The sequence below is a fragment of the Triturus cristatus genome, chromosome 11 (genome assembly GCF_964204655.1).
Source record: "Triturus cristatus chromosome 11, aTriCri1.1, whole genome shotgun sequence".
Taxonomy (NCBI): Eukaryota; Metazoa; Chordata; class Amphibia; order Caudata; family Salamandridae; genus Triturus; species Triturus cristatus.
In genome coordinates, this window is record NC_140594.1 from 531,711,950 (window position 1) to 531,739,932 (window position 27,983).

General features: G+C 42.9%; 1 protein-coding gene across 2 annotated transcripts in view; it reads left to right on the forward strand.

The window, feature by feature from the left end:
- Positions 1-27,983, forward strand: part of ADD2 (adducin 2) — a 349,565-nt gene that overhangs the window by 69,343 nt on the left and 252,239 nt on the right. For both annotated transcript variants that reach the window (XM_085633439.1, XM_085633440.1), the window contains exon 2: positions 5,152-5,363. In XM_085633439.1, the coding sequence (XP_085489565.1) occupies positions 5,181-5,363 (183 nt within the window). In that variant the 5' untranslated portion in view covers positions 5,152-5,180. The remainder of the gene's footprint in view (positions 1-5,151; positions 5,364-27,983) is intronic.

Here is a 27,983-nt window from a genome sequence, read left to right on the forward strand (position 1 = left end):
ATTATGTTTCTGTATCAAATTCAGTCCCGGTAAAGGAAAATTATTTACCACACCCTCCTGGCTGAAAACATAGCCGAAGAATTCAATGGATTTCTTAAAGAACTGGCACTTCTCCTTGTGGAGGATCACCCCGTGTTCTGTGAGGCGCTGGAGGATGGCACGGAGTTGGCGGTGATGATCCTCTAGGGTCGCTGAATGTATTAAAATGTCATCGCTGACGTTCAATACTCCTTGGAGCCCGGACAAGACTTCCCTCACTGCGTTTTGGAATATTTTGGTGGCCGATGATATTCCGAAGTTTAGCCTTTTGTAGCGCCTGAGTCCCAGGTATGTTGAAAAAGTGGTTAAATACCTACTTTCTTCCGCCAACCTCAACTGGTGGTATCCTGCGTTGAGGTCTAGCTTAGAAACCACCTGGACCCGTTTAGGTCAGCCAGGATGTCATCCACAGTTGGCGTCAGGTGCCTTTCTCTTCGTATCGCCTGATTGGGCATGCGCATGTCTATGCAGAGTCTGATCTGTCCAGACTGTTTCGGTTTTTCGGCTATCACCATGGGTGATACCCAGGGGGTTGGCCCAGTTACCTTCTCTATCACACCTTGTTGTTCCAGTTTAAGTAGTTCTTGCTCAACTAACGGTCGTAGGTGAAATGGGATACGTCGGTGCCTTAGGCTTAGGTCTTCAGTGGTGTGACTTCCCACTAAGATGTCTGCTTCTCTATCGACCACATGGAATGTTGTCGTCACTTCGTGGCTCTCCAACTTTACTTGAACAGTCATTTTACCTTTTAGGGGTAGTGGCGTTTGACAACCATATGTGAGGATCCGTACTTTGGACGGTGTGAGCTGTGGTCTTGGGTTCAATTTCTTGTAGTGTTGCTACCCTTGACATTGACTGAGGCCCCGGTGTCAATGAGGGCCGTGGTGGGGGATCCTGCAATCTCAATGGCACATGTCGGCTGAGGGCGTCGCCTTCATTTGAGGTCACTTGCAAATGATATGAGGAGGCACTCTTCTTCTTCGTCAGTGGATGGGTCCTCGAGGTACTCCCTATGCTGGGGAGATGCCTTCAGCATTCTTGCCATGTCACGCTCATCTAGCGAGAGGTGCCGCACCGCTTTGGTTGGCGTCTGTCATCCCGGAATTCCTCTACTCCGCATACCCCCTCAGCATACACTGGAAAAATGATTGGGAATTACGCACTTCGAGCAGGTCTTCCCTCTGGCTGGGCAGTCGTTTGGGGCATGTTCTTCTCTGCCACAGTATCCGCACTGATGCTGGGCGGTCTTCTAGTGGGCCACCGCCCTCGGTTGCCACGACCTGGGGTGTGGGCTTTGTCCACCCGCTCTGTCTTAACTGTCACGGCTTGACCAGCTGTAGGCATGAGCGCCTCTTCCATTGCTGTGGATCTAACTTCGGACAGGTCGTGGGATCGCGCTAGGACAAGCATATCTTCTAGGGAGATCCGGGGTTGCCGAAGGATGAGAGTCCTCAGGGTTATGTTTTGGCACCATTGGATGAGTTGCGCTCGCACCTCTTTAGCCGGATCATCTTCAGTGCATGTGCTGGCCAGCTCCCTCAGGAGTGCATGGAAAGCGTCCATAGACTCGCCCTCTCTTTGATGGCTTGCCGCAATTTAAAACGTTCGTAATCGGGATTTAGTTGGGAGTCGAAATGGGCATTGAGCGCCCTTACCGCCACGTCGTAATCCGTGGGGGGCCCAGTGTTTGGTAGGTGCGCGAACAGTTTGTAGATCTCATCCCCTGCGAAGTGTAACAACAACGACCTCTTGACGGCGCCATCTGTCTCTCTGGTGGCGATAAAATAGTTGTCCCACACGGTCCACCTTGGGGATGCAGTCGCAGGATCGATCAGTTCACTGAAGGGCGGTAACGCATTGACTTGGGAATGTACATGCGCTGTTGGAGCCGCCGGGGCTGCTGGCTGTGGAGCTGCTGCTGCTGCTTGATCTGTCATGGCTGAGCATGGTGAATCGGCCTCCTTGCTTCCTAAAGGCCTCTGTGAGTGCGCGATTTGGTGGGCTTCGCCAGTGCCTGGCTGCTGTCACCGGGTTTTGCCAGTGCTTGTTTGTGGACCAATGCTGGTTTGCTCTTCTTTTGATGGGCTCTGCCAGTGCTTGTTGTTTTTTTTGTGAGTAGGCCTTGCCAATGCTTGTTTGCTTGGCCAATGTTTTCAGTGTGCCGGGTGCTGTCACTTGATTGGATTAATTGCAGCCTGGAGGATCTGTCCGGCCCGGTCTGCGCATACTCGCCTCCTTGATTTCAGCGCGGCCTGGCTTCCCCTGATCGGCTCGCTCTCGACGCTCGCGCGTGTGCAGCCCTGAGTTCCAGCGTGAGCTCAGGCAGGATGTTGCCGGGAGCACTGGCGCGTCGCTGCGTGGAGCAGTTACTCCTTCGGGCGCTGCTGTTGAGGGTCGCGGTACCTGTTAACCACCGGCCGGTGGCTTGCCGATTGTTCTTCCGCCTCACTGCACGCCCGTAATCACTTCAGCGGGACATTTAGACGGATCTGTGGGCTGGATCAGACGACTCCGGCTGACAGAGGGGAGCGTGAGGTTTTCTTGCATGCCACCCTCGTCGCCAGTGTCAGGGCCTATAGGTGGGTGCACGTGGAGCAGGGCATAGAGGGACACACACACTCTTTTTGGGTTGGTATGGGCCGGAAGTCCGAGTGACTCCAGCCCGTTTATTTAAAGCCTTCTGGCCACGCCTGGCCAGAAGGTGATACAATGTGTGCATGATGTTCCGGGGTGGGGTTTCAGCTCCCTGAGGCGGCTAACAACTAGACCGCTACAATATCTCAGCATCACAAAACAGAAAGGTTTGCTGAGAGAGTGGGGGAGGGGCGTGTGTGATGCAAACTGCAACTCTTATAGCAGGACTTGTAAGTTGGAGCAGAAGGGAAATATGCATGCTAAGGGGCACAGACCCTTCATGTTTCAATTAAATTGTTTTACAGACATTACTGTACTGAAATTTCAGCGAGCACATTTGATGTACTTTTCTTATTCTTTTTTGCCCAGTCTAACAATCATTAATATTATTTTTCCTGGTAGTATGAGCCAATTTTACCTCCTCTTCATCACGAAAATCTGAAAATATTTCCCAAAATTTCTCCATTGATTTGGACTGCTTCCAGTGACAATTGACACCTCCCTCCAGTCCTAGATTGGAAGTAAAACTGATTTGGATTCTGGATCCTGATGTCTCTCTTATCCCAACACCCCAGTGGGCCCCTTTAGCCAGTCAAAGTATTTCATTCAGTGGCACTTAGTATCATGAGATCTCTAAATCCCTACTTAGAAAGGAAAGTGAGTCTACACATCCTGCAATGTAAAATATTCTTATCTAAAAATGTAAAGCATTCTTAACTGGAAATGTAAGACTGTCTAGTGGTGCCATACATAAAATAGAGCTTTCTGATTCCAGCACTTATAAGCGACTGAGCTCGCCATGTGTCTCGCACAACAGTCCCCTCCTCACACTTCTGTAACTAATTTCAGCAGAAGCTCGGCCAAGACTATGTTGAGGATTGAATCAAACTAGATCCCCTGCTACCTTTGTGCTCTATTTGGTCCAATGCGCAAGCTTCTCTTAGCAGGGACATTATAGAGGATTGCTTGACTTCTGCGGCTGGTTTATCAATACCCTGGTATCTACAGTCTAACTTTTCCAATCTTGATAGACCTAGTTCATTTTACAACTCACCCTCCATTCAGAAGGAAGACTTGGGATGGGTATAGAAACATTTCCTTGGGAAACCAGTGAGGGATAGGGAGTCAAGCATCTCAAATTCAGAATCCCTGAGTAATTATGTATTGATCCAAACCAGTTTCAAGAAGGAACCATATGTTGAATGGGTCAAAAATGCATTGGAAAGATCTCTTCTTGCCCGATTATGGTTGGGTTCTATCCCCCCCCCTTGGGTAGTATGATGTCTCTTCTGTCTGTTGCTGCTCTTGTGATGAATATTCGGATCAATCTATTCGGCACTGTTTGTTCTATTGTAGATTTTATAGGGAATTGTATAAGTGCCTGCTTATCCCACCGGTTAAAAACGGTAGAGTAGTGCTATTATACCTCCATTTGCTGCGATCTGAGGACCTTTGTCTTTGAGTGTGTTTATGTAAAAAATCTGCTATTAAATTATGGAACTCCTTGATGTTTTGATATCTCTTTTAACTGATTTTAACATTCTGTTTTTACTGTTTGGATTCTGTGCTTTTGTCTGTGACAAACCGTTTTTATGGATATGTCTACTGTTTTGAATATGCTTTTATGGCCTTTTTGCTTGAGATAAACATAATAATGGAATGGACTGTGTTGATATGAAGAACATCTGTAAATACAAAAACTCCAATAAACTGTTCTAATTGAATATTAGATCCTACATTTGTGGACTTTCCAAAAGTACATAGTTCTTTGAAAACATGTTTTGGAAGTCAAACACAATTAGCACTTCTTGCCTCTCATTATAATTTGAGTATATCATTTAATATAACTTAAGAAATAGTTATTCCTACAGTAGTACTTTGTTTCATATGTTCAAATCAATAATATGATTAAAGTCTATTTGTGAAATACATGAGAGCAATAAAACAATAATTCTTACAATTATTATAGCAACAAACTGAATGAAAAAATGAAGGAATTCTATATTAACAACGTATGCACTATGTTGAGCAAAAATTGTAACAAAGAATGAGTCACATATTTGTGAATTTTGTGGAATACTCCAGTGTATTTTGTATTTTAAGCACTAGGGTAGCCAAGAGAGCATTTATTTAACTTAGTACACATTTGTTGGTGGATGCAACAAGCATGCACATTTTCTTCATGTAACTTTAATCTTTTTCCAACCTCCTGAAGTTATAACACACTAAGGATACCTAATTCTTGAACTACTTGATTAATCCCTATGCCGGTTTCTGCAGTTAACTGACATTAGCTGTAACTTGGACAGACCCATTCAGATATTTTCCCAAGACATCACTCTTCCTAAGTAACCTTTTCAGATGTGTGAAAATTGTTACCTCTATTTCAAGGAGCACGTAATAAAATGTAACAATCCAGAAATGTGCTTGAAATATATTTACCTTTGTATATTGACTCGTAGCTTGTATTTTCTTCAGATATAAAAGATTAAGAGCAGATTGTGAAGATGAGCACCGCTACGACTCCGGAAGCCGTGTCTTCCCCGCCCCAGTATGAGCAGAGCCTCATTGACCAGCTTTCTGACGGTGATCCTGAATATATGAGACTCCACAACATGGCTGCCAATCTCAGACAGGATTTCAATGTCATGGAGCAGAAGAAACGTGTGACCATGATTCTACAGAGTCCAGTAAGTGAATGTTTTATCACAGTACATTATAAATATACAATTTTAGTACAGATTTCAGACTGCATTGCTGGAAAATACAACTACTTTTTTATTGCTTGTAGAGTATCATGTTTCTAGGCAATTAACACTTGATATACCTAGGACAATAGGAGGTATGGCATCAGCTTGCTTGCAGAAGTAACTTGAGCAGTTTCTTTCAAATCTGTGTTGGGATGACACACAAGTTGACAAAATAACAAACCTGTTGGGTATGTGTTTCTGAAGTAGAAATTGATATATGATTTTTGGCTTGGTGAGGATTTAGGGAGTGAGTACTTACTGCCATTTTAATACCCCAATGTGCCGTAGAGGTCCCTGGGATTCAAATAATGGCTTTCATGAATTAGGAAAAGCAATACAAAGATCCTGAAAAGAGGTGAACAGAAACATAGACACACCATAAAGGCCATCATTTAAGGGAGATCATTACCTGCAGGTAGTTTTCTTGAAGCACAATAGGTCCGAAGGCAGTCACAAAGTTAAGGATCCACCGCACAGTTATTTTATTTTAAAATGTTTGATCAGTAAAGAACCTATTGTTTTTTGTGTCATAATTTTCAGTTTTTGCTTTTTGAAAACTCCCATGAAAAATATATTTTTCTGTGTTATATGTTCCCAACAGAATTGTATAATCTACAATGACATCACAGAGTCTACATGTGTCTGTCAGTTTGTGAATTAAGGGAAGATAGGTGGTGAGTGAGCCATGCGAAAGAAGAAAGCGAACATTGATGCATGAGTGTGGATAAGAATGAATTCCAGCTCTATGGTGCTTTCCAAACCTTCAAAAAGAAATAGGTTTTGATTTAGAATTTTCCCATTTGCAGAAAGTGATTGCAAATTGTGCATCAACTTTTTGCGAATGGAAATGAATTTTGCAAACAGATCTGTGTACTAGTATGGTCGATTCATAAAAGTTCCAAATTGTAACAAGTCGCAGTTCAATCTACCTCACTAATATGCATGAGGCAGGTCACAAATTGGGACCCACTACGATTGGCTAGAGTACCTCAGTTCAGAAGAGTACAATGTTAGTGAGGAGTAGGTAGTGGTCCTATGGAGTCCGATATACCACTGTTTTACTCCTAAAAAACAATTTTGTCATAATTCTCAAAGGATAAGAGGTCTCCTGTGGTCCCCTTCCTGTTTGAGAATGGCTTACCATCAGTTTTAAATTGTTGGTAAAATATTAATGTTTTCCGACTGGATTTCGGTCGCAAAACATTAATACATCTCTTAAGGAATTGATATTTGGAAGGGACGCCCTCAAACTGCCCCCAATAAAAAGTGTTTAATTAATGTTTACTTAAGCCATTTAACAATTTGGAAAACCTTTTCCAAGTATTTAATTGGGTTTAGGAAATTAAAAATAGTATTTTCACAGTCGTAATCCCTCAGGTCAACTGAATCTGAGGGTTTACTACTGTTAAATCACTTTGTAAATCAGGTTGGTAGTTTGTGGGAAGGCAGACATACTACATCTGGCAAATAAACATACTCTGTCAGATTGTAAATAAAAACAACTGAGATTGTATTTCTTCAGTGGTTCATTTTGAGTATCCACTTTGAAGGCTTAATAATCAGCAAAGTCACATGACTTTGAGAATCCTAGGTTGACCTGAGATGATAGGAGATACAACCACTATGTTTAAATTGAGACTTTCTTGTTACAAGGGAGTAATCCCAGATGGTTAATTTATATTGTGAAAGCCTTTTGTTTACCCTCAAGGAGTTCAAATGGCAATGGCATAGGCAATGGAAGGGTTATAGTTGTACTTCATGTCAAGAGGAGGCATGAAGATCTATTACACGACAACTGTTAAAGAAGAACTGTTCTTTTGTGGCGAAAGACCTTTACTCTTGCCTCATCTCAGTCCAATACGATTGAACACAGAAGCTGTGTATTCTGAAATTGTTAAATACATTGAATTATAGATGGATAATAGTGAGTTACAAGGATATTTTTTACTGAAGGATTCTGAGTGATATCAATTAGACAACGAGTCTGGTGCTAAGGTAAAGAGTGTAGTTTAGATGTAAAACCTGTTATAATGTGTCTGCTGCAGGAGCGACCAAGTTTTTTTGTTTCCTAAATGTAAATAAAAATTATTTCAAACGTAAATGGAAGGGGAGCTTGTGCTAATATTTCCTCATCAGATAAGTGAAGGATTGAGCACCAATGTCACGCCTTAATACCCTATGGAATCTGAAATAATGTGCAGACCCTGAGCGCAACATCCTCAAGGAAAAGTAGTGATACAATAGCTACATAATAAATAGAGATCTATGCTCATACAAAGCTTTAAAACAAATTCATAGACTCTTGAATAAAATATGTTTTCTTATTGACAGCCAGTGCTACCTCTGTAAATGCGGCCCAATAGACGTGCGCCTAGGGATATTAAGTAAGCATGCAGAACAATTTTGTATCATTTGGAGATATTGAATTGTTATGACTTTAGACTTAAATACAAAGTTTAACAGTGACACAGACGAGCTCCAAATATTGCCTGAAGAACCATAAAGCCAGTCGAGGCTACAAAGATTGTCATTTTTATCAAAAGCTTTAGATGAAAAATAATTAGTCATGAGCATATTAATCTGCAGTTGAAATGAGAGGGAAATCAACTATACCCTCTATATTCCTCACAGACTAAACTGGTTCATGCACTTAACCCTAGGAAGAATGCCAGCAGTTAGATGACCAAGGGGAGGAAGAACCCTTAACACTAACACCCCAGGTGTATCTGAGGTCAATCTTAAGCAGTTACTGGATAACGGTTGTATGACGTTATAACGCATGCTTTTACCCTGCATCACGTTACAACGCACATTTTTAACCCAACTTGCTGTCGGGGGTGCGCTTGATGTTGTAATAGTATAATTTACTATTCCAACTCCAGTGTGCGCAACAGTAGGAAAGGTGTTATACCTTATACCCCCTGCAACAAGCCATTTATGTTGTAACGGCATACTGGGTAAAAGCATGCATTGTAACGCATGCGTTGTAGCGGCTGTTTCCCCTGGATAACCAGTCAGCCACTGTTTATAGTCCGGTACAAAAATCATTACCAGAGACAACCGCCAGGATAATCTGGGTGTCATCTGCAGAGCAAACGCAGGTTAGATTAAGTTTCCTTATAAACCTACTATTGTGGCTCAGTTGAGATTACATAGACTTGGACTTATAATTGATATCTTGGTGACACCAATGTATCGAGAGAGGAGGAGTGATGAGTTGCCATAAAAAGAGATTGTTTTGTTCATTTTCAAAAGTTCACAATCAGTGTTGACACTTGATCCTTAATAATCCCGTCAGTAAAATGCCATGGCACACCATGTCAAAAGCTGCAGATAAATCGAATAAAATTAGCACTGTGGTCTCACCTTGGTTCAGGATCATTCTTAACTCATTCTGGACTACAATGAGCACCACTTTGGTTCCATGATACAGGCGAAACCCTGCTTGCACAGGTTACAGCACCTAATTACAAGACATATGTTTCATTAGTTGCGTGCTGACAAACTGTTCTGCAATTTAACACAGAAAAGAAGCCTAGAGATCATGTGATAAATGCTCATTATAAAAGGATCTACAGTCGTTTAAAACAAAAAAGGAACAATGCAAGCATGCTTCTATTCCGTTGTGACTGTCCCTCTTTCAAGCGAAAAATTTGTAACTTCACATAAAGGTGAAATGTTTTTTGGAGATACTAAATAAAAATTGTGTACGGGGAGGGATCCTCCCTGGAAAACGATTTAACTACTTTAATTATCTTGAGAATTTTCTCAGATCTGCATTGGAGAACGGAACGAAGTGGGAAATTATACAAAAAGTATTATTTATTGATGAGCAGATCGAGACGTCTGACTCACTGAAAGATGCATAAATGTTCTAAAGGCATAAATCTGTCAGTGGTGGCAGAAGAACTTATAAATTCTTGTACAACTTTAAAAATGTCTCTTGCTACGATATGTCTGTGGTTAGATCAGTATCATGTGTCAAAATGCCTCAGCTGTGCCTTATATTTCTTTAATGCAAAAAGAACAATTGATTTGTTCAGCATTCCGTCCATCATCTGGTCTTTTTCCATTGGTCGCCCTAAGTGGGAAGGGCATGCTCAGACGTGGCTCCTGTGCTCGCTACGCCACCAGATTCAAGCTAGCCTGGCTCATGTGAGGTGATACCCCAAAACTGGTCTCAGGATGCTTGTTTCTGGTCCAGGGAGGACTTGGCCTGGCAGTTCGGGCTGGACTGTTCCCACGGGGAGCAGGGTCAAGACAGATTTGCATAGGGCTTGGTCTAAACTGGAATGGCGGGGCGTGTAAAAAAAACCGATGGATTTTACCCATATCTGCTACTGGGGGTGAATGTATGATTTGTTCAGCGTTCCGTCCATCAGGTTTTGTTTTTGCATTATAGTTCTTTAAAGTTTCTTTATATTTCATTTTATCATTCAACAAATGCCTTTTCCTCCATGTTCTTGCCAGTTCCATACATGATTGAGCAGTGGGCAATATATGATGCAATGTTATTTTTCAATATTGAGCAGATTCTTCGAAAGCTAGGGCAATCCACTGGTCAAAACTAAAATGCATTTCTTAACCGACATTGCATATAGTACAATTGTATCTATTTAAGGCGCCTTCCATATTTGAGGCATTTAAATATTCAAAGTTCCACTTGGAGTCGGAATGCTTGTATCACGCTCAGCACTGGAGTAAATAAAAGTAAGTAAAAGAACTTCATGATCAGACCATGGAACAGGAAACGGCTTATTTAAGTGAAGAAAATCATCAGAAGTAAAACCTAAGTCTAAAATATGAACTGCTGTGTGTATGAGACTAATTGAGGCACATGAATTAATTAATTTCTTTCTTGCCTGATGGGAGACATTATCGACATGGGTTAAAAATTACTTAAGTCAACAAACCTTGACAAACCATGGCTAGCGAAAAGCCAAAATCACGGTAATAGCCTGACGGGCTATATACCAACACCTGTGTAAAATCTGAAGTTGGTACAGAAGTGTATGAAAAGCTAAGGTCTCTGTCTACATAATCTTGTCAATTGCAAGTAGCTTTGCAGCTAAATACTGCTTAAAAATAACAGACAGTTCTTCACCAGACCACCTTTCTCTACCAACGTGCCCTATCTTGTAATTAGGTGGGTAAGGTAGGGGTAAATCAGATGCAGCTAGCTTGTTAAGACAAGTTTCTGTCATAAAGACAATATCAAGCTTATAATGTTCGATAAGGAACCTCAGTCCTTCATCATGTCTTGAGTATGAGAATACATTAATAAATGCAGCGTTATTGCAAGCATCAGCAGGAGGGGAACACTCCCAAGGGATCTTCTTACCTGGATTAAATTCTGAAAGTAAGACCCTAGAGTATATTCTCATAGAGTACAGTCGGGTTGTATGGCTGGCTAGAGCGGTGGATGGACACCACAAATTAGCCGAAGCCGAACAGAAACCCCCCTCACTTCCTGAAAGTGCAATATGTCAGTAACCAACAAAACAGTTTAAAAATTAAAGAAGAACACTTAAAATATATATTTTTAAAAATCAATAAGCAGCAAGATAATCATAATGTCATTAATTCACTCAGCATAGGTCAGTCGTCTAAGCCGTTATAGGGGCTTTTTAAAGATCATGCCCACCCAGCACACCCCACTAGAGCACCTAGCAGCACCTTCCAAAAGTAGCCACTGCAACTGGAGTCAGGCAAACAGAAAAACTCCTTGGGCAGATTTACAAAGAGCTGACGCATCTGCATAGGTGCACAGTTTCCTTGCGCCAGCGCCAAATGTCCTTGAGCCAACATGGAGGCGCTGTATTTACCATACAGTGCTCCATGGCGCAAGGATTAACAGATGCGTCAGAAATTCGAACACATCTGTTGGCCCAAAAGTGACGCATTGCTGGAGTTGCTCATGAAAGTGACGCAACTCCAGCAATGCCACACAACAGATAGGTGAGTTCCATTCAAAAAGCCCTGCGTCATTCCTGGTCTGAGCAGGCGTAGGGATTTTGACGCAGTGAAGGCGTAGAGTGACGCAGTGAAATGTTATAAAGTTAACTGCATTAGTTATACATGTTTTTTTGCGTGGGAATGCCCACCCTGCATTCATTATACCTGACGCAGGTATTTTTTTTTTTAACACAAACTTTATTGAGTTTTGCCTTTTTCCAAGTATATGCAAACAGACTGCACCCGCATCAATACTTGAATATACCAATGCAGTTCACATTCGCCATCATTACAGTTTTCATTTTGACATACAATTGCCAGTCGTCTTTAACAGGGCATATAGGTATATAGCATGATCTTTCCACTTGGTATGTTCTCATTTTCTGCGTATTTTACATACAGTAAATTAAATGAGTATAGAATATCTCTTACATTCTCAATACAACCACCCCGGATCCCTCCCCCCACCCACCCCGCAGTTAGCTAACTGGGCAACACATTTGGTATTCACTCCAACATACATACCAATTATCCATTATAGTCATTGTAACATAAACATGAGCAGGCAACACTTTACAGTATATCATATCACATTTTAGGTCATCATATGCCTAGTGTCCATCAGACAAACCACCTCTGGCCCTGCGTCGTACAAGATCTAACTAGCAATATGCTTAAGCAGCATGAATGCTCAGTGTCGATACCTATGGCACATCAGATATCAGGTCAGCTAACACCTGGGTGGACCTATCCCACACTTTAAAGGCTTCACACAGCATATCCCATGCCATTGGTATGGGTATTTTTCACTGCCCTCGTTGCTTCTCCCTGTGTATCACCGCGCTTTTGGCTAGGCTCCACTTCGCTACTGCCTTCTTCCACATCTCTATGCTAGGGAGCCTAGCTGTCTTCCATCCCCTAGTTATGTGTCTCTTTGCTATTAGTAGCACCAAGTTAGCAAATCACGCCTGAACCTTGTATTCCTTTGGTTGTGGATATATCCCCAGTATGCAGCATTTTGCCTCGTTCCAGGACTGCCCTCCAACCACATCTGTTAGGATTTGCGCTATCTGCGCCCAGTAGTGAGTGCCGGACATGCCCATAACATGTGAACTAACCCTACGTCCGTCTCCGCGCACCTCAGGCAATTCGATGTCGTTGCAGGGTACATCTTGTGCAGTCTATGTGGAGTTAGATATGCCCTCTGCGTGATCAGGTATTGAATAAATTTAAATTGCGCATTACGTGACACTGCTTTCGGATAAGCAAGAAGTGTCTTCCTTTTTTTTATCAGTCATCTCTATTTCCATGTCGGCCTCCCATTTAGTCCGCAAATCCCCTAGTGGGGAAACTCGTGCTTCTCTTATGCCCGTATATATCGATTTTGTCAAATGCCTACCATTGCCCATTAAATGTAGCATATGGACTAGCTCGTTTGCAGGTGGCTCTTGCCCGTCCGGGGCCCACATCCTTCTTACACAGTGCGATAGTCCTGCATATAGGTGAAATTGAGTATTTGGCAAGCCTTTAGTGCTAACAAAGTCCGCATGTGTTATCATGACACCTTCCTGAAACATTGCCCCACTGTTGTTATCCCTCCATCCTCCCAGCTGACCCTGTGTGACTATGCCTGTAGGCAACCCCCCAAAAAGGGTATTCGGTGCATAGGACAGTCGCGGTTGTGTGTATTTTAAAACGTATTTCCAGTACTTCAATGCTATTTGCAATAGTGGAGAGTCCTCACTATTAATTAGGTGTGTGCTATGTAGTTTTGCATGTAGTTTACCCTGAGCCAGCAGTCTGGGTGTATAGCCAATTTCCCGCAAATTACAGCCTGCTAACGAGTATGAGAGCCATTGTAACTGAATCGAAATACAGTAGGCCCTAAAATCCGGAGCACCCATACGGCTGTTTTCGGGAGTTAGAGCTTCTTTAGTGCCAATCTATGCCCCATATTAGCTCTGTCAGCAGTGAATCTAGCACCTGGAACACCTTCAAGGGGATTAGTATTGGGAGCGTAGGAAAATAGTACAGTACCCTAGGTAGCATTACCATCTTTGGGATGGCCAGCCGGCCCGTGGCAGACAGCGGCAGCGTAATCCAGAACGCTATTTGTGATTGCAATGCCGCTATCGTTCTCTGTACATTGCCGTCTAGTGTGACTTGTTTTGCACTCCCAAATACTTAAATGTGGTTGGAGCAGACTGTATCCTACTATCACCAAAAGCAATCATATGCGGCACATCAGGCTGTTTAAAGGAGAAGGCTACTGATTTATAAAAATTTCCAAAGAGCCCTGACACCTTGCCGAATCCCGCGAAAAGCATTGCTGCTTCAGTTAGCCCGCTATATAGGTCTCGAGTATGCAGTATTATATAATCTGCGTATAATGACGTAGCATGCATAGTCGGCCAACAGGTATACCCCAGTTCTGGGGCGATCCCCGCAACTTGTGCTCTAGCGGTTCCAATGCTAGTATAAAAAGCATTGGAGATAGCGGGCATCCCTGTCTTGTACCCCTGTAAATCTTATAGGCACTAGAGATATATTTACCTGACCTTACGCAAGCAGTTGGTGCAGCTTATAACAACCTCACCCAGTTCAGGTATTCAGCAGGCATGTTGTACTGACCCAATGCCACAAGGATATATTCCTAACTCAGCGTATAAAACGGCTGTTGCAGGTCTAGAGAGAGACATCCCGCCGTTGGAAAGTGATCTAAAGGGGCCCACATTACTTGGTACAGCCTCCTCACATTATGCGCTGTACTCCTGCAGGGCACAAACCCACATTGGTCTGCATGTATCAGCTTGTTAAGGCAGGGTAATAACTGAGTCGCTAGAATCTTGCTCAGTATTTTGTACTCAGTATTTAAGAGTGACAGGGGTCTGTACGCTGTTATGTTAGTGCTTTCCCTACCAGGCTTTTTCAATGATATCACCAATGCCTGACTTGTGGTCGGGTGAAGCCAATGCCGCTGCATATAACTTACTTAATTGTGGTGCTAGATCTTTGGCATATGCCGCATAAAATTCAGTGGGGAGGCCATCCAGACCAGAGGTCTTATTCCGCGGCAGGTCCCGGAGAGCCGCTCGAATTTCCTCCGTTGTGACCGATGACCCTAGATCATCTTTGTGTGCTTCATCCAGCTTTGGTAGATTCACGTCTTGGAGGAATTCCCCAATTTCCTACATACAAGAGCGCCCAGGAGCACTATACAATTGCCTGTAGTACTTTTGGAATGCCACAATTATATTTAGCTGGGTGTAAGCTACCTCCTCGAGGGGGGAGCAAATCTTGGTTGTAGTGGTTGCTTGGGGTTGGTTCCGTATGATACGCGCTAGTAGGGTACCAGGTTTATGAGCCTCTAAATGCGTTCTCTGCACATACGCTTTGTAGTCTATTACTCTTAACCTCTCCATGAGATCAGCATGCTCTATTTTCGCCTGTTGCAATTTATCCGCCTTACCTGGGGATTCGGCCGCTGCTTTCTCTAGGGGACCTAACCACTTTGAACGCTTCCCATACGATTAGTGGGGAAGAGGCAGTGAAGGCGTTCTGGGAAAAATAATTAGTAACAGTAGTTGACATTTGCGCCTTAAAGGTCCCATAGTCAAGCAGTTGGGGATTAAATCTCCATGTGGGCACCGGGGTAGGAACATGGCCCCATTCCAGCACCATCTCCAACGGCTATGATCAGACAGTATTTTCCCTAGATATGCCATGTCTAAGACCTTCGGAAGAAAGATGGGGGAACAGAGAATATGATCTATTCTGGTGTGCACTGCATGTACCGGCGAATATAATACCCGACGCAGGTATAATGTGACGCAGGGCTTTACAACGTGACGCATCTCCCTAGATGCGTCATGTTGTAAATTGGCCGCATTGTTTGCACCGCCGTTGCGTCAAAATAAGTAATGCAATTGCAGCGCAAGGAGGCGCAAGGGGCTTCTAAATCTGCCCCCTCACTTCTAAATGGAGAGATGTACCTTAGGCCGGAGTAAAGAGTTGCAGGCTGGAGCAGAAGTTGCTGTGAGAAGTAGTGAGTCATCCAGTGCTGAACAGACTCCAAGAGGAGGTGCCTTATGTAGTAGGAGGTGCGAGTGATATTAGCTGTGAACATGACACTAATGCGGCATCAAGGAATACAGAACAGGGCTGCTGGGCTTTATTTGGGATAGTTGGGGTACTGCTATGCTGCTCATGTTGAATTGTATATAGATAATACTGCAAGCAGAAATACTAGATCCGACAGCTTCTCTGGCAGTCTGCCAAGTGATGTGCTGCAGCACTTGTTTGCAGGGAAATGTAAAAAGAAATATAGGTTATCCTGCAGACCTGAATTCATGAGATCTAAGCTGGTATAAGTATACAGCCAAGACCCTGGAAGTAATTACTTACAGGGCTGATTTTCCTCAAAAAGACAAAGCAAAAGCATGCATAGTGTAATCACCAGAGAGTTTACTCCTAAGCACTTTCTCGAGTGAGAGTTGTATTTAAATTGGCTACTGCTAGCTGGTAGACAGTGCTGCTCTGCTTTGGGAAAGTCAGGTCTGTCTTAGCTTTATGTATTTTCATTGGCAGCTCGGCGTTAGTGAATTGTTTAAAACTCTGTAAGCATTTGTTGCTGAACTTCTTACTTTGTTGCTATTCTGACAGAGAGACCAGTTTATGGGGATCTGCTCATTGAGTTAGAATTGTCACTTATTGCACTGTGGACCTTAATTGGTATATCTAGACATTGGGATATACATATACATGTTTTTTTCACTCAACGTGACGCAGCAAGAGAACTTGCTTTGTCGCATTATGTAAAAGTTAGCGTGGAGAAATGCTACTTATTTGGAATGATATGGAGCATTTTTGCTCTTCCCTTGTGCTGGTGCAGTGTGTGCTGCCAGGCGCCAGTGCGGGTTCCTGCATTACGGGCAGGACGAATTTTGTGCAGGAAGGGACACCTTTACTGTTTGCATATGATGTAATCAATTATAATGCATTGATCTCCATTTTTGTTTCTGAATCACTATTCAACTGGATGACAACAAGCATTAATGTATGCCCTTCTGACCGTGAGACAGGCAAGTAGGCCTAGCTCGAGATCCTTGCATGAAATGCGTGTCCACTGCCCGATGTCTGTGTTGTGATGTATCTCCTTATTATGTTATGTGATGTTTCTTTAAGCATGTCTTATGATGTATTTGTTTATGGAATGCTCGTGTCCTAGCAACCCTCTGCACTTGTTGTCTGTGGAGGCTGTTGGCAGAGCTGGTCCTCTGTGCTCTGTGACCTATGTAGCCAAATAAATAACCAGCTTACAACCCTGTGCCTCAGCTTGGTTACTACAAATTATTGGCGACGATTTTGGCTACATAGAAGAACCCACGCAGCGCAGCTGTCTACAAGCCTTCAGCAGAGCAGATAATTTCAAGCCTTCTACAGAGCGGTTGATTGTATCAACGATTCAAAAAGCTATCTGCTTTTCTGCTTCAAGCCTTCTTCGTCAACTCACTTGAAACGGAGCCTGGCCTGCTCAGAGTTATAAAGGTACTGTTTCGAAATTCCGCTTAAGCTACGAAAAATAAGAACTCCATCATCTCTCATTGCACCATTCTCACAGCTTAAGGGGTTATAGAGGGTAAAGTCGATTCCTCTAAAATATATATTTACATATATTTTGCCTGCTGATTGAACCTTCGACGCTTTATTTTACACCCCGTATACTAACGGACATTATCCCCACGCGAGAGAATTCTCGCGCACCACTAACAGCGTCTACCAACACAGATCTTACTGTATCCTAGCAGCCACCTTCTCAGCCCTCAGCGATCAGCTTCTGAATCATCCATTGTTCCTCATTACTCCTCTCAGCTGATGTCAGCACGCTCTTTCACGTAACGTGAGAGCAGCCATTTTGGATTGGGAAGCTTTCGTTTGGATTTACGAAAAGAAGCGTGTTGCTTAAACGGTGACATGCACACCAAATCTTAAAATAACAAAGCGGATTTACTTTACTGAGACATGCATAAAGGGAAGTTCCATCATAAGTAGCATTCACAACGGTGACACGCACACCACGAATAAGGAACATAAAGCGTGTCACACGCACACCATGACATCATTTCCATCAATTGATTCATATGGGCAATGATTAAGGCGTCTAAAATAAGCGAAGTTCACAATTAATGACTCGTGCATCATTGCTCTAAGTACCTCTGCAATTCAAGTGTGTCATTTTAACGGCGGTGATACACACACCAAACAAAATACTTACAGATCAAACAAGATCTATAATGTGTTTTGTGAATTAGTTTATATATTTTATTTCCTTTGCTCAATCTTCTCTGCAAAACAGGCTGGTAATCTACAGTGTTTACAGTGTTACATTGAAGTGTCAGTTCATTTGTTTTTAGACAATTTATTTTATTCTGTTCACTCCATCCACTCATCATTAGTAGGTTTTAGCTCGAAATTTGTGAGCACATCCATTGGTTTTAGCATTGTACAACATTTCTCACAACCAAGTTCTCTCCTTGACTGAAATGTGTAGCTTGCAATCGGTTAGCCCACCACCTTAATTTCTAGAATCACCAGGAGATCCTCCAGTTCGCTGGGAAGTTTGCTATGATGCCTTTCAAGTGTATTTGGGTTCTATTGGTGCTTTATGTTTCAGCGCAGAGAGAAAGAAATGTCTTTTGCTACATTCTCTAGGATTTGAAGGAAGGTCAATCTTCAAACATCTGCCTGCACTGTCACAAGAGGAACTCCACGGCATAGATGAGTATGAAGAGACGATCATTAAATTAAGGACCAGGTTTGACAAGCAACCTAGTCTCATGGTGTTAAGGCACAATTTCTTTAAAAGAAAACAGACTGATGGAGAAGACGTGGATGCCTACATTTCTGTTCTCAGAAGATTAGCGGCAGAGTGTAAATTCGAAAATTTCACAGAGGTTGAATACCTGGGTCAGGTGATATCTCAAGATGGGGTTAGCCCTCGTCCAGGTTTACTCCGAGCCATTTTAGATGCACCTGAACCAATAGACAAAGCAGGGGTAAAATCATTGTTGGGTTTATGTGAGTACTATTCTCAATTTATCCCCAATTTTGCATCAATTGCACGTCCAATCAGTAACCTCCTTAAGAAAGGGGTTAGGTTTGAGTGGGATGAGGAGTGCATGGTTGCTCTGAGGCTAGTCATGTCAGCCTTAGAGGGTGGACCCATTTTGAAACCTTTTGACCCAAATTTGTCCTGTTGTGTAACGGTTGATGCTAGCCAGGCAGGTTTTGGTGCCACTTTAACTCAATGGGAGAGAAACTGTGAGAACACAGTATGTTTTGCATCTCGTGTGTTGCGGACTCCTGAATTGCAGTATTCGGTAATCGAAAAGGAGTTGTTAGTATGTTTGTGGGCCATAGAAAAATTTAGACCTTACATCTGGGGAAAGCATTTTTTATTGTTAACTGATCACAAACCACTCGTGAACATTTTGGGGGGTGGTGTCAGCAAATGTTGCTCTCCTAGAATTATGCGTATGCTGACTAAATTATTGCAGTATCATTTTGTGAGGTTGGGTGTTGACCCGTCAGTGGACCAAAGAGAGACAGAGGCCGTATCGAGGAGTATGGTCTATCTTTAATGGTCGCGTTTAGTACACAATATAGTTTGGAACAGGTCCCGATCTTCTCCTCCTCGGCTCCGGAGTTCCTCTTTTCCTCCTTCCCCTGGGGTTCTGGATCTGGCATTGGGACTCCGCGGGGCATGAAAAGAAGAGAGACCACACTTTAGACCTCTTGTTTTTGTCTCCAGGAAAGTGTAGGGAAAAGGGAGTGAGGAGTCACCAGGGTCCTCCACCAAAGATACGAATGGCCGTGAATTAGGGAGAATGCGATGGGTCGTTACCCCGTGACCTCCCCAACAACGACCAAGAGAAAGTTATCTCCCTCCCCGTGTAGAAACAAAACCCAGGACCCGGTCCCGTACCTTTCCCAGCCACGCTCCTCCTGGCGCGTGGCGGGGCGAGAAGCCGTGTAGTTGGCCTCCTGGCCCTCCGACTCTCCCGACGTTGGTTCGTCCTTCTCCTACTCTTCGGCTCTCCACGATTCGACCTCCGTCTGCTGCTTCGCTCTTCGTCTCCGTCCTCAATCGCTTCCCGACTCCTTCTCCTCCGTGGGCTGACGCGCTTCCCGCGTCGCTGGCGTCCTCCTTACGTGAGAACTCCGCCGCCGATTGGTGCTCTGATGGTGACGTCAGAGCAGGACTACCAGCCTCCGAGGCGAGCCAGGTCGCCTTAAAGGGGCCGCCTTCGTCCTGTAGATGGGGCGGAAAGGTACAATCAACGAGGGTCCATTCCTGTTCCTTCTCCTCTCCTGAGCCTACGCGACACATTTCAAGATACAACACATTTCTGGTGGGAAGAATGTGCGTGCAGATTATCTTTCCCGTTTTCCTCTCACAACTAATGAGATGTATGAAGTTAGTTTAGAAGATTTTTCGAATGAGGATTGTGCTGATTGTCTTGTTGCTGTGCTAGATCTTCCTGACTTTAATATTAATTCGGAGATTGATTGGATCCATGCTCTAAATTCAGATCCAGTGACTCATGAAGTTCTTCCACTTGTTAGAAACGGTTGGCCTAGGGAAAAGGCTCTTCCAGTCTCTCTTCAAGCTTTTTGCAAGATTGGTGATGGGCTTTTTGTTGAAGATGGTGTGTTGCTAAGGGGGGATAAGTTTGTGCCTCCTGAAGTCTTCCGCAAGTTCATTATACATAAGGCACATGAAGGTCATCTCGGTTCTACCCTTACAAAACGGCGTATTAGAGACACATACTGGTGGCCTAGTATGGACGCTGAAATTGACATGTTTGTTGTTAATTGTTGTGTTTGTGGTGGATCTGATAAAGCTTTGAAAGTGTCTGTTCCTCCTCTGATCCCCATTGAGTGTCCTAAGGGTCCTTGGTTAAAAGTGGGTATAGATGTTATGGGGCCTTATGAAGTTCTCCCTGGGGGTTGTCGTTTTATTTTGGTCATGATGGATTATGCGTCTAAAGGGCCAGAAGTGAAGATGGTTAAGGAAGCGAACACTAGAGTTGTAGTAGATTTTCTAAAGGAGATTTGGATGAGAGAGGGGCTACCTGAAACTCTCGTCTCGGACAATGGGAAACAATTTGTTAGCACGGAATTTGAAACTTTTCAGGCAGACACAGGGATTAAACACTATAAAAGGTCGCTTTACCACCCGCAAACCAATGGCTTAGTCGAGCGTATGAATCAAATGGTGGCCGAGTGTGTCAAGTGGGTGAGAGCAGGAGGGCATGATATTTGTAAATCTTTGAACACAATGGTGTGGTTCTACAGAACAACTCCTCATTCCTCTACAGGAATTTCGCTTTTTGAGCTATTGCGCGGGTGTAAGCCCAACACCAGTTTTAGACCTGCATGGATGAGCAGGTGGGTCAAGTCAGAGTCTGATGTTAGTCAAATGATGTCTTTAGCCAGTGAGAAAATGGCCATCACTCAGACAAAGCAGAAAGAGTATTTTGATTCATGGAACAGGGTAAAAAAAATTCCACTTGATGTTGGAGACATGGTCAAAATTAAATCTGTGATTCATTCCATGAAAGGTAACAGCAAATTCAGTGCACCTGTCAAAGTTGTAAAAATACATAGAAATGCTGTTATGGTTGATGGTGGTCACTGGTGGAACCTGAATAGGATTGTTAAGGTTAAAGAAAAGAATGGTACGTCTGTTTCAGTGGAAAAGGTTTGCTCTGATCTCGTTCAAATGTCTCAGAGAAGGAGTTCGAGAACTATTGTTAAACCCACTAGGTACAGGGTATAGTTTTATTGTCATTTAGTGTATATTTTTTGTTTTGTTAAGTTGTTTTTGTTGTTGGTAGGAAAAGAAGATATGTTGTGATGTATCTCCTTATTATGTTATGTGATGTTTCTTTAAGCATGTCTTATGATGTATTTGTTTATGGAATGCTTGTGTCCTAGCAACCCTCTGCACTTGTTGTCTGTGGAGGCTGTTGGCAGAGCTGGTCCTCTGAGCTCTGTGACCTATGTAGCCAAATAAATAACCAGCTTACAACCCTGTGCCTCAGCTTGGTTACTACAGTCTGACGTAGAATGAACAACATTAAAACATGATAACGACAGTAGTAATTCCCATATTATATTTTGCAGGGCATTGATGAGGAGTAGTCCTGATGAAAGCCTGGGACCTTTGGTAGGCCGTTATAAAGAGCTGTAACATGCCGACAAGAAACTAGGGTGCATGGACAGTAAACCCCCATTTGTATACACATGAATGGTAGGTTTTTAATCATGCCAAAGGCAGGCAATAATAAAGTAAATTGGGGAGTCCTTTAGGTATATTTGATTCTTATATCCTGTCAGAAGGAATATATTAAGTGCTCCCTGGAACATGGTTGAGCCTACCCTGGTTTATAGGGCCCGGGATTAGACCTGATGATGAAACATCACATCAATAGGTGTGTGGGCCCTAAAAAACATTTTTGGGTTTCTCCACTTTTAAAGGGAAGAAGGCTCATTCAAAAGGGTGATAGGATACCTTAGTGTTACTAAGTTATACAGGGAGGCAGTGTCCTGCGTTTCCCCACAAGTACATGAATATTGAAAATCCCTCTCCCCTCCCCACATAAAGTGTGGTCTAGAACAGCAGTGCAAAATGACCATCACTTTGACTTGCTCACGTGTGACCTAGGACCACAGACCACATTCTTAGGAGTACTCTTTGCTTACAAACCCTCATGCACTAGGCACATAAATACATACGGCACTGGTCTACCAAAGTTAAGATTTAAAATATTCTCTCCCAATCAGTGAGTGCACCTCACTCACTTAAAAAGAGCCATTGGTGAATGATGTCAAAAGAGTTCTCAAATCCCAGGAAGACGTTATCAAACAAAGCAACATTTTGGACTGTCTACTGCTAGAGAGCATTAGAAATGCAGGACTGGATAAAGAGAATTGTGGTTTTTTCTCTACACCGAATGGCCCATTTAAATAAAATCCGTTTTATACCATGGTAATACTTACTAGGCATGTGGCTGGCGCAGCCAGAGCAGAGGGAACCAGATTATCTCTGGAAGATCCAAATATTGGAAAATGGGCAGTAAATTTCCACTTCGCCTAGGGTGGCAAAAATATTTGCACCGCTGTGTACTCGAACCCTGAGGCATTCAATCATCGGCTAATGCAATTCATTCGTGTCGGAATTAAAAATACTTCCATGTTCTGCACTCTGTACTGAGTACAGCCTGAAGGATCACATCAGTCTGGTGATGGAAGTGACTTTCTGTCATCCTGTGCCAGCTGTAGTCACTGCCCATTAAGTCAGCATGAATGTTTTAATATGCATGCCTGATTCATAAGGCACAATACAACCTACTTCCTCCCAGGCACATTTTTATCTTTTTTAAAATCTTTTTTAATTCACTGTATGGTTATATAGTCACTATTCAAAGCAGGGCATTTCTCTGACTGGGAGGGCTGCCCACGCGTTATTCTGGTGGTCTGCAGTATTCTAGAGATATTTATTTGGTGCCACAACGCTTGCTCTGTGTATTGAATAGGACTAATGTATTAATTTAAGTGTTAGCATTTTTTTTAGAGAGCGCTGTACCTTGGATAGTCTGGCATCATATTGACACATGTCATTGCACATGTAATGCCCTACAACGGAGACTTCTAGAAAAGGTACTGCAATCGGGAAGGAATACGGAACGACAGGGCGTGACAGTCTGCACGTGTTCAGATGAAATACATTTATTTCAAATGCTTTATGGAATCTCTGGAGGTCTTCAGCGGGGCGGGCTTCAGGGCTTTTTATCCATTTCTTCTGAAGTGGGCACCAGGCCTGCTGGGAGCTGGTGGCATGGAAGTTGTCAGCACGAACACAAAGTCGCATGCAATATCGTAGGGCAGGCTGGGTGAGGGAGAGCGAGTGGGAAGGAAGGGAAGAGCCCCCTCTGCTTCTCAACCAGTCCCGCTTACAGACGACTGTGAAGAGAAGGAGACAGGGAAGAGGAAAAACAGAGACAACAGCCGTAGACAGAGCGGAGGCAAAACAAATTACCAGGGGAGGAATGGGGAAGGAGAAAAACATGAAAGAGGAAGGACAGGACAGATGAAGCAAGGCAGGGCAAGGGAAGGACAGTGGGTAGGAAGATACAGGGGAGAGGGACAGGTTAGTGAGACAGGAAAAGGGAAGTTCACATGGGAGGGGCTGAAACATAATAGGGGCGAGAAAACAGCATGGGAAAGGGAGACTGAGTAACAGAGGAGATAGATACATGGTAAGAGAAACGTGAGACAAAAAGAAGCGTAGGGTCTTCAGAAAGATGGAGAGAAAGAGAGAGACAAAAAAACAACAAATGACAGAGAAAAATTACAATGGGATATGGGACCAGGATGACGAAAGAGATGAAGGAGTCAAAAAGAGCAACTGGATGAGGAACAGAGGAGAGAGCCTAGTGTGAGCAATGCAAACATGTTCTTTGGCTCTAGTATGTGCATATGAGGCACAACACAGCAGGCATGCATGAATTACTTTACACAATTTGCTTTCTAGCACAAGAAATGTATGTATGTATGTATTCTGCAACAATAACTTGTATAACTTTAGTGTGCTGTAAAATGATTGTCATGTCAAGGTTAAAGGTCTGGTTTTTATTCTGAGATGTACCTATCGTTAGTGTCTCCTATTGTCTATGAGAATAACATTTATTTAGAAAAGGTCGAAACTTCATCACAACAAAGACATCTAGCTTTGGTCAGGGCAAAGAGGCAGGCTGAGTTCGTTGCTAATAATGATATTAATAATACTATTATTAATAATAACACCAACACTAATAATTGTTTTTTATATAGCACTTCATACCATTTTTCAAGCTTGACACACATATACCTAAGCAGCAATTTGTCAGAAGTTACATGCACATCCAAATCAGTCTTTTTGTCAATTTTTAACTTAACAATGGTTGATAGTCTGTATTCTATATAGTTTTCTTTCTATTTTGCCTATAGTGCACTCAAACCTAACTTCCTCCTCTGCTTGTCGAAGGAAAAATACAAACCCGTAGGTAAGCCCAAAAGGATATCCCACTAAGGTCACACACTAATTACGCATCAGTTGAGGCACATTATGGGTATTCGTCTTTTAAACATTTCATATGGTACCAAAGTCACAGAGAATTTCAAAGTCCACAAACAAATCCAAAAGTTTGGTTGGTTATCATTTATTTATTATTCCTTTCTTGGATTGTCCAAAGTTCAATCTAACACATAACAGCCGACACGTGTTTCGTCCATCCGGACTTTTTCAAGGCTCAATGGAAAGTGGAGTCTCTTTCCATATATAAAAACAGATGTGAACGACCACTTCTTGTTCGCAATGATCAGTCTTGGCATTAAACGATCAATGTTGTTTGTCAGAAATTTCTTTCTAATACCTCGAGCATTCCCCACTCGAATAGTCACGATCTGGCAGTAATCTCAATATACAGGTGCTACAATGCCAGAGCTCCTGGTTATCTTTCCAAGGACCCCTATCAACGTCAGTGATGTCGGAACCCACTTGTACTTTTAAAGTTGTCTCATCCTGGTCTTTTTTCCCCAAAAATTGTCCCCAAACGAGGGTTGTCTTTTGAAACTTGGTTTTCTACACAGGTCGTGATAAACCTGTTGACGGCACCCGTAGACTCGTCCTGACTTCCGTAGTATGTTGCTACTACGGAAGTCAGGACGAGTCTACGGGTGCCGTCAACAGGTTTATCACGACCTGTGTAGAAAACCAAGTTTCAAAAGACAACCCTCGTTTGGGGACAATTTTTGGGGAAAAAAGACCAGGATGAGACAACTTTAAAAGTACAAGTGGGTTCCGACATCACTGACGTTGATAGGGGTCCTTGGAAAGATAACCAGGAGCTCTGGCATTGTAGCACCTGTATATTGAGATTACTGCCAGATCGTGACTATTCGAGTGGGGAATGCTCGAGGTATTAGAAAGAAATTTCTGACAAACAACATTGATCGTTTAATGCCAAGACTGATCATTGCGAACAAGAAGTGGTCGTTCACATCTGTTTTTATATATGGAAAGAGACTCCACTTTCCATTGAGCCTTGAAAAAGTCCGGATGGACGAAACACGTGTCGGCTGTTATGTGTTAGATTGAACTTTGGACAATCCAAGAAAGGAATAATAAATAAATGATAACCAACCAAACTTTTGGATTTGTTTGTGGACTTTGAAATTCTCTGTGACTTTGCTACCATATGAAATGTTTAAAAGACGAATACCCATAATGTGCCTCAACTGATGCGTAATTATACAATTTTTCAAGCACTGCAAATAACAGATGAGATATAACTATTAACCTATTTAATGGTGCTGAATTTACCAATCCCACATAAAGGCGTGGCGTCTGGAACAACATTTCCAAAGCGTCTCCTCCTTTTGGAGTTGGCCCTGCTCTTCAGTTGGGCAAAGGTGCGCAAAAAAGAATCCCAAGTGCACGGGGCTGGGCCTTGAAAGAGCACTTATCACCGTGTTATTATACAACAATCTGAGTGGGCAGGGTGACAGCAGGGACCGTTCTGGAGGAGTCGGTTCAACTCAGGGCAGTGACTGTCTCTGGTGCACTCTGGTTTCTCTTCAATACATCTTTGTTAAAGATTTCTGAGCTGAAGCACATTTAAGAGTTTCAGAAGTAAACCCTTCTGCAACCAAACCTTGAGCAGTCTTGTGGGGCAGGGGTTCTCAGAGCTTTCACTCCAGAGACCACCATTTTCCCTACCACCTCACCCTCGACAGCACTGTGACCCCATCATCTGCATTTTCAACATTACACTTGTAGCTTTTAATTGATTGATATTCTCCCTTCCAATAGCCAACCTTATAACAACCTCTGCAAGAGACAGAGTTTGTTGATTCCTTGCTTACCATTATGTATTAATATGTATTTATTTATTTAGCTGCAAGCACGTGGTTGCCCGAAGGGCTTCATAGCACTAAAAGAGAGAGTCAGAGAGACCCTGTTCAAGACAATCGTAAAAAAAAAAAAATAGTTTTCAGAAAACACAAGGAGATGATGGACGGAGCACTGAAACTTTTCAGACACTCACCACCAGTCACAGATCTGGGTTGAATCCATCATCGTTCTTTAGCTCACTTCGCCACCCCAGCTCAGACTCAGCCATATGCAAGTGAGCCTTGACCCAGTTCACTGTAGCAACAGTCCAGCTTGAACTGCCATGCCCGGTCTTCCCTGGACCGGAAACAAGCATCCAGAGACTGGTCCCAGTATGCTTGTTTCTGGTCCAGTAAAACTTAGGTCCTAGTAAACTGTCATATAACACACACTTTTCAAGCCTAGATGCACGCAGTCAGGTGTCCACAGTTTGCTCTGCTTTTTGATAGATTTCTTTCCAACCACAGGTCGGCATGGCAATTATACTGTTCAAAAACACCTGAGTGCTAAGTTAGGTTCAGGCTGTTGTCATCTAATGCCACTAGATGATGTTGCCGTAACTCTCAATGCATTTGAGAAAGACTACCTCCCGATGCAAAATCGGAAGCATAAGCTTCTGCAAACAATGATGGCACAGTACCTAAATACTACAAGTGAAGGGCTAAAGTGAAGAGCCATTAAATATAAAATAGGTGTGTTTGCTTTGAATGTGTAATGCCTTTGAAACATTATTCTATAATTCCTTATAAATATTAAGAATGTGAATATAAACAAATGGAAGTTTTTATGATATATTTTTTTCATACAGTAGTGGTGACCTTTTATGCATATATTGTTTCAAGTAATTTGTGGAGGAGTAGCTTGTCAAAGACAAAACAGACACATATTAATGTGCTCTAAACCATTTGTACTGCTATTGTGGACCGCAACAGACTGATTCAGGATATATATTGATTGTAGCCCAACTGTACAATTTATGTAGTACATGTGACATGGCATGCTTTGGTCACGTGGTAACGAGGTACCTTTAATGGCATATATTTGTTTGCCTGACATTTTCACACATCTACGCTCCATGTGTGGTAACCATTGCATCCTTGGTGCTAAGAGGAGGCCCTGATAGGTAAATGCTTTAAACTCCTTTGTGCTGATGCTGATCAAGGTTAAGCTATATTTGGAAGAGTCACTCTCAGATTTCCTGACCACTGGTTTTTGTTATCAATGCTCAGGGCATTAATATGGTCATAATCAGTTGCAGCATCGGTAAACTTTCGAAGTTCCCTAGAAGTCTGCGGAAGTAGGGCCACATCATCGGTGTATAATAGTACCAGATTTCTCATACTTTGGGACAGACTTAGCAAGACTTTGTAACAGTGCAAAATCACATAAAGTAAGGCAAACCAGCGAAAAGTCTTGGTTAAGTATCTGCCCTAAAAGCAACACAGATACTGTGCTTCTTTGCCTCAACAGGGTGTCCCATTGGTGGCCCATGGGTGTTCCCACACTACTGCCCATGGTTGTTGATGCAAAGAACAATGTTGGGCGTCAACTGTTGGGTAAGTTACAACTTGAGCATAAATCCACATGGCGTGCTTTCCCACCCATCA